The following is a 15815-nucleotide window of genomic DNA, read 5'->3' on the forward strand; positions in this document are numbered from 1 at the left end:
CACCATCGTGGTTACTATAGTGATGGGCGCGGGAGACACGACACAGTGTTGTGCTGCCCTGAGCCGTGCCAATTTCTTTTGATACTGCTTGTTATTGCATAGAGGGAGAAATGACTGGCAGGGCTCCATTATCTTTTTGAATTGGGAAAGTTTCTAAGCAAGGCTTGGCATAGAAAGGCCATTATGCTGGCTATTTTGGGGCAGATAAACCGAGGCTGCCATGCCAGGATGCTCACTCACCAGGAGGAACAGCTCTGCTTAGCCTTTCCATGTCATGGTGCCCAGAGACACGTTGGTATGGCATGCTGGGCTGACTGGACGTGATGTTTATAATCAGAAGGAACCTGGCCTGGGCCATTCGCTGCCCCTGGTCTTGCCCAGTGCTCCAGGAGCCACAGAGGCCAGCATTTTGGCATGCTCTGAGCAGTCTGGAAGCTTTGCTGAAGGTGATTTAATTGCTGACTATCACAATGGGTGTACCCCAAACTGGAGGAGGGTACCAAGGAACACTAGCAGATCAATTTAAACCATGGCATACATGTGACGAATCAGATAAGGGGTCAGGGGCTGGAGGTGAGGGGTCTGGGACCAGACAATATGATCTGCTACAGAGAACTTGAGGTACAGAGACAAGTAGTTCTTTCCCAGGGCTCCACAGTCTAGGGTTGCAAAAATACAGGTCATATTTTGAGTTGATAAATTTTTTAAAAAGATACATAGAAAAGACTAGTGGGCACGGTAGGATCTCTGGCTTGATGGAGTTGGTCATGGAGGCTCTCCAGCCAGTGCGGTACTTAGACCACCTGTGAGACTTCTTGGAGCCAACTCCACCTCCGCTGGACACCACCCAGTATGAGGTTGGACCCCAGGCACCAAAAATCTATCAGAATTCCATCCTGCATCAGCAGATGGTGCTGAGCACCAGGCACCGAAACTCTCTCACTCACTGAAGATGCTGGACACCAGGCACCGAAAGTCCACTCTGGCTGCTCCTGAAAAATCAGGTGGTTTTTCTTTACCCCCAGAAGGGATCCACATGGCACCCCACGTCTATTCTTCTGAATGTCAACACCTGCAGAAGCCTCAACTTCCAGAGTCGAGTCGGGTGTCTCTTCAGGGTAAGCTGGGGGGGCAGGGTTGCCTTCTACCATGGTGGCCGAGCCCACAGGGAGGGAGGTGGTCTCCAATCAGCCAGGAGCCCCAGGCAACCCACCACATTTCTTGAAACCACGTGGCTAAACCTGGTTCGTCATCTTTCACCATAAACCAATTCCCTTCTGGTATCTTCCAGGCCAGAATATGCTATTACTCCATGGTCACCTGCAGCACCTCCACACAGAGTCACAGTCACTCTGCCTCTGGGATGATGCACCACCCTGTGCCCCTTGCCTGCTCAGGCTCCTTGCCACCTCTCGCTCTCTCCAGCTGGCTCCTGACTCAGGCCAGACTGCCCCAGGCTCTTCTCTCCCCTGTGCCATGGTGGTCTGTGAGAGTCTTATCCCCCTGGCTTAAAATCCCTCAGAGGGTCCTCACTGCCTTTAAGAGAAATTTCAACCCTTGAGAATCTTTGGTAACGATTCCTATTTACTTTTTAAACTTCTCATACATTGAACATTGTTATTCTCTCACGGAATAAAAATAGCCACCATGGGCGGCGTACATACTAGGTGCCCTGCTAGGTAGCCCTCACACAATCTCCTGGGAGGTGAAGGCTGCTTATACACCTATTTCACAGAAGGGGGAAACGGAGATCGTAGCAATGACAGCAACCCTGGCACTTGAGCATAGGTCTGTCTGTCTGCTGGCCAAGCCGAGGCCTTCAGCCAGGCCTCTGTTTCAGTGAGGGTCTGTCCCCAGATCTCCACTGGATGCCTCGAACCACAGATAGTACCAAACCATCTAGAAACCTTTTTTAAAATTTTTTTTTTAAAGAGAGAGAGAGAGAGAGAGAGAGAGAGAGAGAGAGAGAGAGAATTTTTAAATATTTTTTAGTTCTCAGTGGTCACAACATCTTTGTTCATATGTGGTGCTGAGGATCGAACCCGGGCCGCATGCATGCCAGGCGAGCGCGCTACCGCTTGAGCCACATCCCCAGCCCCTAGAAATCTTTTCTTCCTGTTCATACCTACTTATGATAAAGTTTAATTTAGAACAGTCATAATCATAGACTACTATAAAACAGCTATGTGAATGTGGTCTCTCACCCTCTGTCAGAATACCTGATTGCAATGCCTTTGCCCTTTTGTGTTGATGGTGGGTACCTGGAACCACTGGGAGCCACACTGTAGGTGAGGAAAGACCACTGTACTTACAGCCAGCTAGACAGAAGCCTGCTTTGCCCCCACTTCTGTCCGCTGGACAATTCCTTTCCTTGCAAATGCATCCTTGGTCATTTTCCTGCTTGAATGTGGCTTTGCTGCTTTTTCTGGGAAAGCCCTCTTCTGAGGGGCCTTCTCTACCATTTCCTTCCCCTAAGGCCCCACACATCCCCTCCCTCCCCAGAGCTCCCTGCTTCCCTGATACCAAAGACTGGGAGCAGGGAGGACATCCTGTCAGTGGGCAGGAACACTGACTGAAAGCTCTCCAAGCCGTCCCCATTAAATTCAGGACCCTGCCAGGGCCCACCAGAATGCTGCTTCTCCCATGTCAGCCTGAAGTGCATCAGCGTGCGGGTGTGCCGGCAGCCCACCTTCTTCCGTTTCAGAAGGACCCATGGAATGGGCAAGAGGACAATGAGCTTGGAATACTCCCATCCCCCTGTCCTATCAGCTGTGACTCAGGAGAAGATGTCACCTCTGCCATGTGAGGCTCCGCCTTAACTTCTCACTCAGCACACTACCTTCTGGGTGCTCTGAATAGGTGGGGTCCTAGCTGCCTAGTCTCCAAAGTACTGCAATTTACTGCTAGAAAGAACTTTCATTTGTTTGCCCTCTGAGTTCCACTTCTGAGAAGGTAGATGTGGGGTGGGAAGAGGAATTCTGGGTTACGCACCCTGTCCCGGGTTCCTTTCACTGTAGGACAGTGTGACTGGTTTGGGAAGGTCACGGGGTGTGGGCTCCCGGGAGGCATTCTTTAAGTCGAGCTTTAATGGTTCTTATTAGCCCCATGCTAAGCTTCTAAGAGATACGTGCTCGCCTTCTGGATGCCTTCAAGGGCCGCTCCATGACTTCTTTTCATTGCATCCTGTTCTGGGGCCAAACTGGTTTTTCCTAAAGTTCTGTCAGCCTACTGACTGACCATGTGCCATAAAGGTGGTGAGCCAAGGACCACCATTCCTTCCAGCCTCAAAAAGTTCCAGATGGGGACCCCGTGACCTGTGCTTGTTACCAGCCCTGTCCTGTGAGCTGCTGCCCAGCTGAGGAGCCCTGAAGGGCCTAGCCACCGGGGACCTCGGTGACCAGCCCACCACGGGCTCCCTGGGGAGGCGTCGCCCATGTCGATCTTATCAGTCCCTACAGTCCTCTGGCCATAGCAAAATGTGTAAATATTTGTGAATTCTTTAATCCGTTTCAGCTGCCAGGATGGGGTAACACGATAAGTCAAGTGAACTTCCTGGAGATCAGCAGACTTTAAGATTGGGACGAGAAATAATCACCCCCCCGCCCCCACACACACACACTGTTCTTTACCTGAGACCTGGGCCAAAGTGTGTCTCAGGATTTGTGTTCCAGAAAGCTCTCCTGTCAATTTCCCAGCAAGGTGAGGGCCTGGGAGTCTGTGTCCATACCTGTTGGGATGGTGGCCCGGGCCTGGCTGGCGGCCGGCTGAGCTGCGTGCCGCAGACAGCTGCCCGTCGGTGGGGAGCCTGCCAGGTGCGGCGGTGTGGTGAGGGGCAGGGCCGGTCTGGTGGCAGTGGCGGGGCTGCTCAGACTGCCACCACCAGGATGCATGGTGGTGGTCATCCCTTTGGCCAATGGAGATCCTCCAAGCACACTATTTCGGGGTGGCCCGGCCCCTCCTCCAGGAACCCTAAAGAAACCAGCAGAAGCAAGTCAGTGAGAAGGCTCAGATGAAACCCAGCCTTTGCCAGTGGCTCTTCTAGGTTCTAAAAGAAGGGGAAGTGCTCCAGGAAAGTCCTGATTCAATGGTAAGACATGGCTTTAGCTGAAGGATGCCCAGAGGTCAGATTTAACAAGAGCACCCTTGATAACACCTTCACGGAGCCAACTCCCAAGGTGAATCCTCAATCAATGGCAAAAGAACCCTAAGGAACAGAGGAACGATCCAAACCACATATTTAGCACCAGAGTGACGGCCCTGATTCATTCTCACACACAGCTGTGCGTCTCCAAACACAGCCAGGAAAAGTGGGTGACGAAGTCGCATCTCACCAGGCTCGGACACATCTGGCACGTGGTGGGGACACGATGCCAGCTCCTCTGGGCCTGGCCCCATCATGTTTCTGCTGGCTGCTGGGAAAGGGCACAGGCAACATGATTTCTCCTGAGGATGTCAGGGAACTTGCAGCAAAAATAGAAGCCCTTTCACCCGGCAGCTTCCAGCTGAAACCGCTTCACATAAGAGGAGCAGGGTGACTTTGGAAACAAGGCTTTTAACCCTTTTTCTCTGCATGTATTTACTTTCCGTTCATGCCCTGGCTCTGGGAGTATGGGGTACCGCAGAATTGGGGGGCTTACAACGTTCTCTGGATTTTGTTTCATGGGAACCAGAAGGTCTTCAGTTTGCCCAGAAGCTGGGTAAACCTCTGTTCCTGTTCCTTCGGGGTCTCTGTCTCACTTCTGAGACAGCAGAAGCCACAGTGGAAGAAGAGGCTGTGCCAAGCCCTCTACCTCCCCTGGGTCCTGGCTCATCTCCATGGCATGGTATGACCAGGCTGGACCTTCATTGGAGGAGAGCCCCACAGCGCTCAGGAAGCGCTTCTGCAGAGCAGCTGTGGGAGAAGAGCCGCCCAGAAAAGGTGGCACCTGAAAAGGAGCCGCAGGGCAGCGTGGTCCTTCCTCAGCCTCTGAGCTATCTTGAGACTCACCTCTGCCTTGCAGCCCTGACAGCCGGTGCCACCCATGAGTTTATGGATCACTTTTGCAACTTCACATTTAGTCTTTAAAAACAAAATAGCCTGGGCTTTCCCACTGGCCAGGTCAGGGCACAGGGCTGAAGGTGGCTAACGCAAACCCATCTTTAGTGGCACGGTAAACCCCTCCCTCCGCTCTGGCAGCGGGATGGCAAGGCATCCTCCAGCCAAGCTCTTATCTCCTTAGTGCAGAGTCTCATGCACCCTGGGGTCCCCACCTTTTTGAATGAACTCTGACTCTCCTCCACAGTTGCAAAGCTGCAAATCACTTGTAAATGTCAGAGTCTCAAGCCCAGAGCACTTTAGGGTGGCGGGGGCAGATGCCGATGAGTCGATCCTGGTCTGCGTGTAGAGAGGGCTAGGCCTTCGCCTGTCCCTCTGACCTGTCCTGATAAGGTATCAAGTTTCTGCTGAGTATTTATCTGTTTGTTTGTTTGTTTATTTTAGTTTTAGGTGGACACAATATCTTTATTTTACATTTATGTGGTGCTGAGGATCAAACCCAGTGCCTCGTGCATGCCAGGTGAGCACGCTCCCACGGAGCCACAACCCCAGCTCCTGCTGAGTGGTTTTGACAATTTTCCTAAAGAACAGTGAGGATCAGAGAAGGTGTAATTCCTGGGAGCAGAGGCACAGAATCCAGAGGCAAGCTTTTCTGCTCTGTGGTGAGGCATGGACCCCACAGGGGAAGTCTGAGCCTATGATATAATGATGATTCCTTCTCTGAGGGACAGGAGGAGACCCCAGGGAGGGACCTCTTATTATCACATTATAGAGCTGGAGGGACTTCTGTTTAATGGGTGTCCATGGCTCTGGGCTGCTTTGTACCTGGATCAAGATCAAGAAAGTTCAAGGGAAGTGAGTAACTGATGATATTGCCCAAGCCAGAGTTGAGCAAGGTGGCTCAGGTCACCCAAATGGTTCCAGTTTCATTAACCAGAGGATGTCCCCATAACAAAGTGCCTGGCACTGTGGGAAGACAGTCTTTGGAGTAAGTTTTTCATCAGAGCTACCAGATTTCACTTATTTACTTAACCTACATTTATTGAGCACCTAGTATATGCAAAGAGTATACAAGGAGCCCATCATGCCCAGATGGAGATGGTTGCTATGCCTAGGGACTGGAGGCTCTGCACGACTTTGGATGACCCACAATGAGCAGGACTCACAGACAGGTCCATTAGGACGGTGTGGTAGGTAGAGCTATCCATTCTGACCATGTGCCTTGGGAAGGAGGAGGGTTTTCCTTAGCAACTGGACTTAGGACTGGGCTCCTGAAGGACAGGTCAGGTTTAATTGGGTAGTGGGAAGAGTTGGGAAGGCATTCCAGATTTGGGGCGGTGTATGGAGGCAACCCTGGTTGTCAGCGCCCACTCCCTCCTCCGCTGAGGAATTCAGTCAGAGGGCTGTGTCTGCATTGTGTCAGGGCCGGGTGTGGATGAGCAACGAAGGCCAAGATGCTTGGGGGAACCTCAGCACTGATGGGGAGCGGTAGACAATGAGGGCTAAGGTACTGATGAGTTGCATCAGACCCACTGGTGGTCCCTCAAAGCACTCAAGACTTCAGCCCTAAGTGCAGCTGCAGGATGAGCATGCATGGGAAGGCTGTAATGGGAACTGCAGGGTGAGCATGCATGGGAAGGCTGTAAGGGGAACTGCAGGGTGAGCATGCATGGGAAGGCTGTAATGGGAACTGCAGACTAGATTTCCCTGTTGAAGAGAAGCCCAGGCTACAAGCACAGAGCAGGCTGCCCCACACCCATAAGGAAGCCCCAAGGGATCCATGGGGAGCTTACACCCTAAGCAGCCATCCCTCCTCTTAGAAGGCTGGGCTTGGGGCAGAGGGCTTTTCTGAGCCCCTCCAGCGTGCTGCTCATTCTTTTCCCTGCGAGGGTCACCTGAGTGGAGCACTTCTGGCTGCTCACCTTCCTTTCCCCTGCAGACCTTCTGGGCCTTGATGCACTGTCTTCCACAGGCCTCCACTAGGCACCAGGGTCCCTACTAACCTAAGCCACTAGAGGCAACTCTGCATGTGTGTCCCCTGGGCCTCTGAACCACTCTGACAGGGTGGTTCAGTCTGGCCATCAACGCCAGGGATAGGTACAGTCATTTTTCTTCATGGAGTCCTCTTCCATAGACTGTCAGAACCCAAGGGCTGTGTCTTCCGTTCCTTTGCCCGTCCTGCAGCCTCCACATAGGGCTGTGCTGCCGCGGGGCACAGAACCAACTGGAATAGAACTGAGCCGCAAACCTCAGCTCAATGGAAAATTCTCAGACAACTCGGGATTACCTCTAGAGTGAATTTTTAAAATGACTTTTTCTATTTTATAAAAGTTGAATAACACAGAATTTGTAAAACACTAGAAGGCACAAGGAAGAAAAAAATTTAAATCACCCACAGTCCTTCACTCAATAACATTTGCTACTTTGGGGAACACATCACTCTGCCTTTTCATAAATGTGTGTGTGTATTCTGTATGATAGCTCCTCGTCCCACACATGCACTGCATATATGTACACATGGTACTCAATGCCATACAAGTGCACACATACACATACAGGCATCACACTGACCATTCATGCAGACCCTGTACACATGCGTGTGCACACACTGTACTTACAGCACACGCACAGGCACGGGCATACACAGGTACCATGAACACCCACTGTATACACACATGCATTTGCTAAACACATGTACTACACACATTGCACACATATGGGTGCACACTAATGTGATACACACAGTGAACATAAACGTGTACACTGGAACACACACTACTCATACTATACACATCATTACACACACAGCGCACACACGTGACACACTAATGTACACAAGCTGTACTCACTGTACATACAATGCCTGCACACAGGGTCCTCACACACACACACACACACACACAAGACCTTGCACTTTGGAGAGTTTCCTATCCCTGCTTAGTTGCTTTTGTGCCCTTGACTCCAGCTCCTCCTTCTCCCTTTCTGGTCCCCCTGGTGGCCAGGGTCCCCTGGAAAGCCAAGCAAACCCAGCTCAGATGCTGGAGCTGCAAGGACAGCTGAGTGCCCTCACTGCCCCTAGGGGGACCCAGGCCACAGCATCAGGAGAAGGTGAACCTTGCACCCTTCTGGCCCAGGCTGCTGGCCCCTCACCTGGAGACGGGTGTCACGTAGTTCCCAGGAAACACCCCGGAGACGCCAGTCCTCAGGGACGCGCCCTTGAACCAGCCGTCCTGGCACTTCTCCAGCACCCGGTACATCTCCCCCTTGCGCAGCTCCAGCTCGTCGTTCTTCTGGGGCTTATAGGCATAGAGCGCCAGGTACCTGGACAGAAGACAAGGACAAGGGTCAGTGGGTGCCTTCCCAGGGTGTGGTGGATGGCAGCTGGTCACAGGCACATGAAGCTCATCTTCCGATGGAGCCAACCCGAGAGGAGCTGAGGTCTGTGGGACTCGACGGTTGACAGGGGGCTCACAGCACTCACCGAGTCGCGCCTCCCCATGCACCGAGAGGCAGGCGGGAGGAGGCCAGGTGTGCTGCCCTGGCGGCTGGAGAAGTAGGCCCAGGAGCTGTGAGTGGGAAGGGGAGGGGGATCCCTTCATCGTGCCCACTGAGGCAAGGTGACTCCAAGGCGATGAAGGACACCCCAGAACTGGATTCTGAGGCCCTCTCTCTGGACGCCACGATCTTCTTCTATTCTTTGTGTTTGCCTGAGAGTCTGGTGCTCTGAGCAAGAAAACCTTAGGGAAACCCAGCATGAGCTAAGTTGGCTTCAGGCCTGGCTTACCTGCCTGGCTCCTCCAATCAAGCTGAGCTGGAAGACAGCTCGGTCCCTTTTAAAAACAAGGGGGGTCTGGTTAGGGAATTCTTGGCCACATATTTCCTTGCAAGATTTGTACCGTGACTGATTTTTTTTTTTTTTTTTTGGCTTACGCTTTTCTTTTAAATCTTATTTGCAGGGGCTGGGGATGTGGCTCAGGCGGTAGCGCGCTCGTCTGGCATGCGTGCGGCCCCAGGTTCGATCCTCAGCACCACATACCAACAAAGATGTTGTCTGCCGATAACTAAATAAATAAATATTAAAAAAAAAAAAAAAAATCTTATTTGCAGATGAGGCTGAACAGACTTAGTAGTTAAAATTTTGACCTGAGGTTTGGATGCTGTGCCTACAAGTGAGCTGTGGCCTTAGGGAAAACCGGTTTTGTGACATCCTGAAGATAATTTGATACAACCTCACAGGTGCTTGGAAGGAATACATAAACTTGCAAAAGTACTCTGCTTCTTCAGGTTTGGGGGAATAGCTGGTTTTGGACTGAGGGAGCAAACTGTATCAGATAATTCTTTGCCCTATAATTATCTTATAAGGTTCACCTAGGAAAGTGGGAGGGGGGCCTCAGTTCAATAGAAGCTAAAAAATACATTTTAGGGCTGGGGATATAGCTCAGTGGGTAGAGTGCTTGCCTTGCATGCACAAGGCCCTGGGTTCAATCCCCGGCACCATCAAAAATATCTATATTTTAAAAATAAGGGTCCTTTTCTGGCTCTTGCTCCAAGACGGTCTGCTGGGTGGGCACGTCATCCCGTCCAGTGACTGTGGGTTCCTAGTGGCTTGGGCAGGAGAAGGGCTCTGAAGCTGAGGGGCTCACAGACACCCGACGGCATTCTCCTGGCTCTGGGTGGTGCAGTCGTAGGAGGTGAAAACAGAAACGAGGCACAGCTCACCAGGGTTCAAGAAGGAAATGGAGAGTTCCGTCAAGACCAAAGACTTCTTTGTCTTAAAAAAAATCTGCCACCCTTTCCAACATCTGAATCCTGCCCACACAGACCTCTGCTTCCACTCGGTGAGGGCGCCTACTTCCTTTATTTGTAGTCCCTTCCCTTAGGGACACTCCTTGGGATGAAACACGGTTTGCACGTTGTTCTTTCCTGGTTCAGAAAGACGAGCACTGACCCTTAGGAACGCTCTGGGCTTCCCGAGGGTCAACAGAGCCATCGGGAGAGGACCCCTCCCTCCTGCCGGGGGTCTCTAGGTTCCCATTGTCAGCGCCATGCCCAGGTGACAGACAGAGGATCTAGGCCGTCACCATTCTCTCCCGCAGCCATGGAGGAAATACGACAAACAGAGAAGTCACGTGAGGTCTGAATGGACACAGCCCAACCCGGGCGCAGCAGCGCGCTGTAGCGGGAGCCTCCGATGGGGGCCAGGGAGTGGGTGCGTCCACGGGGCTGCAGCTGAGGGAGAGGGAGGAGGACAGGAGCCGAGATGGCCGGGATCACGGGGACCGATAAAAGTGATGCGTGATGCGGGGTGCCTGTTCTCAAGGAAATATGATTGGAGCATAAATCCTGCTTAGGTTTGTCTCCTTCGGCCTTCTGTGATGTCAGAACCATCTGACTGTGACTAGAGCAGGCCGCCAAGCCAGGCGATGGCTTCTGAGGCATGTATGGGTCAAAGTGTGACTCAGACCTCACCAAGTAACTAGGTGTCTGTCTGTGGTCATGGGGGGAGGGACCTCAAGCTGACTTTGTTCATCGGCTGACCCAGAACACCCTCCACAACCTGTGACCCAGGGCTTGGGACCCACTTCTATTCTTCTCCCTCCTAGTGCTGTGCAGGACCCAGTGGACACAGAGCTGAGCGGGGGCCTGGGGCCTATCACCTGCCAGAGACGAGGATCCGTGAGCTCCAGGGTGCAGCCAAGTCCCTTTCTCCCTGAGCTGCCTCTGGCTGTTGGACACATCTATAGGAAACACGGGCCACCAGGGCCACACTCCCTGGCCTGGAGCAGTCCTCTGCAGGTGTCCCATCTGGCTAGGTACCTATGTCACTGTGCAGCATCCTGCACGTGTGGCCTGGAATCACTCAACATGTCAGGGAACAAGTGTCTCAGGGAGCATCCCAGCTCACAGAATACACCCACAGGGCAGCAGCTCCTGCCAGGACCTCCAACTTGTTTCACGGGACTCTGCTTTATGAAGAACGCTCTTCCAATGGCCCTTTCCGCAGGCAGAGGCTCCAAGGCAGGGCAACCTCTTGAGCCAGAGTATGAGGGGTTTCTCCCTTCCTCCTACCCAGGTGCAGTGGCGTGTTCCTGCAATCCCAGCCACTCAGAAGGCTGAGGTAGGAGGAGTGCACGTTCACAGCCAGGCTCAACAACTTAGCGAGGCCCTAAGCAACTTAGCAAGACCCTGTTTGTCTCAAAATAAAAAGGGCTGGCTGGGGATGTGGCTCAGTGGGTAAGCAGCCTTGGGTTCAGTCCCTGGCACCAAAAATAAGTAAGTAAAAGAAATTATTTCTTCCTCTCTCATCTTCCAACCCAGCACACCTGTAGGGGTCTGAGGGATTCTGAGCAACTGTGTTCTCTTGGGACAGAGACCTCTTCCTAGCACGATCCCAGCATGGGCAGCCACCTGGTGACCTTGGTCCTATCTACAAAGGTCCCAGCTCAAAAGGGCCTAGAGGAAGAGAACCAGCAAATCCTGCTTGGGCAAGCATTACTCCAAAGTGTTCCCTGAAAACATGGAACAGGCTCCTGCCTCAGGGCCTTTGCACTTACTTTCTATCTGCAGGTCTCCTCTCTTGCCCCCTTAGTGTATGCTCTATGAGAGTGGGATTTCTATCTGATGGTTCAATGCTCTCTCTTCACTATCAGGCACAAGGTAGATTCTCAATAAATATTTGTTGAGAGAAAAATAAATCAGGGGCCTAGGCTTTGCAACTAAGTGCCAGAGTGCTGTGTGTGCGCGTGTGTGCATGTGTGTGTGTGTGTGCGTGTGTGTGGTATTGGTGATGGATATGTGCATATGTGTGTGAGTGCAGAGTTACAAACAAGGAGACTTGCTCTGAATCTTTTTGTTGTTTCCTAGAGCAGGAGGGAGCCCCCTCCAGTCATCTGCCAAGTACGGAACTGCCCAGAAAGAGGGCAGGGCCTAGCAGCCCTGGGAAGGCACCTGCCCACACCTGGGCTCAGTGAGCACCCAACTTCCTCAGCTGGGAGTTCACACTCCAGGTTTCAAGCAGCAAGTGTTGGCAGCTGTGATAAATACTCCACAAACCATTTGAGCTGTTGGACAGTCACGTTTGTGATCCTGGAGGAACAGCCCTCAGATAACTGAAGGTTAATTACCACTTGGGAACAAAATGGTGATCTTTTCCTCAGTGTTTTAGGATCCCTATGTCATTAATGGGACAAGGACTTTGTGATTACATTTCAGCCTAGAAGGGGCGTTTCCACTCTTCCTCATCAAAATAAAAATGAAAATTCCTTATGTCGGAAGCTACAAGTCACCTTCATACCTTTAAACTGGAGAAGGTTTCGAGCATGGGCAGCCACCTGCTGACCTTGGTCCTGTGTACAAAGGTCCCAGTTCAAAAGGGAACCTTCTTCAAAATTCCATCTTTATTTTAAATGAACACCAGACATGGTTCTTAATGAAACAGTAGGAAGGGAAACGGAAACTAAAGACGAACTTGACTAGGCATCCACCCACCACCAGATTTGCCCACCATGTACCAAATATGTTGGGCACACCTCCACGGAGCGGGGACGCCAGCTGTATGCACACTTCCCTTACTTCCGAATCTGCTGAGAGATGCATCCTTGGCGTTTGCATAAAGATAGGCTGGGATGGTGTGCTAAATTAAGCCTCTTTGCACAGGACGACCAGCTTCTTAGCAGTAGGAAGGTGGGGTGTTTATGAGATGCTCAGCGATACAGACAGCCCTGGGGTGCTAAAGCCCACAGGGAGCCAGTCCTTTCCAGGGCCACTGCCCTGAGGGCTGATATGCCTCTTTCTTCTCAAAGCACTGTCACCAGATAACTTTCCCCGAGGCCTTATTTAAAAGGTGTCAGCCACCCAGAGCTGCCTGCCCACCACAGGGCCACCAAGTGAGGCAGGGCAAGAGGAGAAGGACAGGCCCCGACATCTGCCATGTGCTAGACACATGGCCTCATCTACGCTCCACATGGACCCTGAGGTTTCACAGCTGAGGAAACTGAGGCTTGGAAAGATGGAGAATCCATCCATGTTCCCACAGGTTCCGAGGCAGGGCCCGGTCTGCAGCTCAGATGCTGTCGGCATGGCCCAGGGACATGGCTGGCTGTGCCCTCCCTCTGAGACCAGGCTGCCACCTAGAGAGGTCTGCACCAATTTGCACGGGGGCACTAACGGCCTTGGTCTTTTTGTCTTTATGTTAAATCATTTCTGTCCGATGAGTAATCCTTTTGGTCTCACAATTTCAATTCAGCCTCTAGGTGTACGTTGCTGGGGAAACCAGAATGTAAATAAGCCTGACTTCACCTTAAAAAACTCTCTCCTCCTCCTCCATCTTTCCCCTTTGGGTGCCTCAGTGGTGAAACCAAAAGCAGATGGATCTGCCGGGGGTTTTCCTGTGCGTGGCATCTGTGTATCTGGCAGGCGGCCCCTCCGGGGTGGGGCACTGGCCCGAGTGGGGAATGTGTCACGCTGCATCTGCTTTCCCTTCTGAGTGACTGGAGAGAGTGCATCCGGAGTGCTCTGTACTCTGAGCACGGCCCTGGGGCCTCTGTCCACCTGCTGCCAGCAGTCCCTGGGGATCTCAGCAGCCTGTCTCCTGCACTGGCTGTTTCCCGGTTCTAAGTGACAGTCCAGAGGCATCAGTCCTTATCTGTCCTCAGCTGCCCTGCCCTGCGTGTGTGGATGCTCCTTGGCTGAGCTGGGCAAGATGCACGGAGCTCCGTGTGCTGAGTGGGTCCCCGTGGGTACACGTGCCCAGGCCTAGCATGGAATGGGGAAGAGGAAGGTGCACCTGTGGGTGGCATGGTTCTCACTCTCCTGTCTCCCACTCTCCACTCAGGCCAGGCCTCCACAGAGAGCTCACGTGGTCTCCCTAACACATCCAGGCCCGCCGGTCTGCCTGCCCTGCTCAGATCACCTCTGCAGACTCTCACGCAGACGTGAGAGTACTAAAAATACCTTTATTTAAGGCAAATGTGTGATCTTTTGGCTCATAGAGCCTTCTTCACCACAACTCTCTACCTGGGTGGGGTTTTGTGTCCTTTCAAAAAGGACTCCTCTTGCGAGCAGGTGGCTGAGGAAAATACACCTCTCCCGTGGGCAGGAGCAGGCCCTGCAGGTGCCCAGCTGAGCCCACAGTCAGGTGTCATCCCAGGGGAGCCTAGGGGCAGTACACAGGCTGGACAGGTTGGCAGCCGTGGAGATTTGGTGTGGCACGGTGCAACGTCTGTGTCCACGTCCTTTGTCACCCATGTTACTTCTACCTACAGCAAGACCTTCCCTGGCTGTAGCTGCCTGCAGATTTCCCACTGCATCTTGGTGCCTTTGAGTGTCTCACACCTTCCTCCTCTAGATGGTGCTTGCTCACATTTCTCCTAAGTGAAAGAGCTTCCCTGCTCCTCCTAGAGGATTCGCTCCAGGTCGTCTCTGCTCCTTCCTCCCACATCTCTCCCCCTTCCCCACCTGTGTGGGCCCCAGAGGATGGGAGGCACCAGTTCTCCCCCCTCCCCCCGTTCACACTCGACTGCATCCACTGGCGCTCATAAGGGCTGACCTGGAGGCTGGCACTGCTGTGCGGATGGCTGGCCTCCGGGCACTTCCGGGGCAGTGACCCGGCCTTGCTGCTGCCCGCCTCAGCCCCAGCCTGAGCAGACTCACTTCCCTGAGTCCCACTGCACTGACCTCACACGGATCCACTCCACGGCAGGCAGAGCTGGCCTGTTGCACGAGTTTGTGATGGAAGACCCCTTCTTGATCTGGGCTGCCTTGGCCACCAGTCCTCGCCCGAGCTCCCAGAATGTGGGGCCCACACTCTTCTTAAGGGTGATTTGGAGGCCTTTGACCATCAGGACAGATGGTGGCCAGGTGGCCCCTGCTCACCACACACAGCCTGTCTCCTCTGACCAGCACTGACCACAGAGCCAAGGACCCAGTCTCCACCCGGCATTGCCGGCTGCTGCTTCTCCTGGTCTTCCCTTTCCTGGTCTGCAGGCCCAGCCCTCCCTCTGCTGCCCCAGTTCATGAGGCCTAGTGGCGTCTGGGAGCCAGCTGCTGTAGGCAGTGCTTGGTCTTCCTGACAGGTGACTGCAAGTTCCTTCTCCCGTGGCCAGCCAGGTCCAGTCCCAGAGCCTGGCTCTGATGTCCAGGAGTCAGGGTGGCCTGCGGTGCCCAGGCACACGAGCCAGCGCTGAGGAAGGCTGGGATCCTTCCTGAAGGCAGGTCCGATGCCACACCCAGTTGGTCATCTGAGGACTATGCTGTTCCTCCTGCTGCAGCACCTGATGACCAGCATCCATCCCTGGAGACTCCTCACACTGCTGCGGGTGTGAGACGGGCATCATGGCAGCTCTGCCACTCTCTTCCCCATCTCCTGTCAGAGCTACTCAGCCATGGGGATTGCTCTGCTCTGCTCTCTCCCTCACTCCAGGGCCCTTCATGACTCAGATGCCCATGGGGAAGCGGAGGGAATCGAACCCAGCATCAGAGGTGCCCCACTACAAACGTCCTTACCAACCTCAGACCCTCCGGAGAGGTCATCTCTGACCTTCAGATGCTCACACACCTGGCCTCCAGGAATCACAGCAGGTATCTAGTGGAGAAGCCCCAGAGCCAGAGAGAATCACCAGCACAACACAGCGGAAAGGGAGGGCATGGGAGCGGGTCAACATCTCCACAGAGGAGTGGTTCTCCATGTCCTGGGTGGACATAGTCAGTTCCCCTTTCTGTTTGCCAGGGCAATGGAACCCTCAGGAAACCAGTGACATGGAAACCTTTCATGTGCAAGAAG

General features: G+C 53.2%; 1 protein-coding gene across 1 annotated transcript in view; it reads right to left on the bottom strand.

Annotated features, from left to right (window-relative positions):
• The window catches only part of Sh3rf3 (SH3 domain containing ring finger 3), a 323625-nt gene that overhangs the window by 51511 nt on the left and 256299 nt on the right, over positions 1-15815 (bottom strand). Inside the window, exons 6-7 of the mRNA XM_026379826.2 lie at positions 8186-8356; positions 3728-3969 (exon numbers count right to left, since the gene is read on the bottom strand). Coding sequence (XP_026235611.2) covers positions 3728-3969; positions 8186-8356 — 413 coding nt within the window. The remainder of the gene's footprint in view (positions 1-3727; positions 3970-8185; positions 8357-15815) is intronic.

The sequence above is a fragment of the Urocitellus parryii genome, chromosome 12 (assembly GCF_045843805.1).
Source record: "Urocitellus parryii isolate mUroPar1 chromosome 12, mUroPar1.hap1, whole genome shotgun sequence".
Classification (NCBI taxonomy): domain Eukaryota; kingdom Metazoa; phylum Chordata; class Mammalia; order Rodentia; family Sciuridae; genus Urocitellus; species Urocitellus parryii.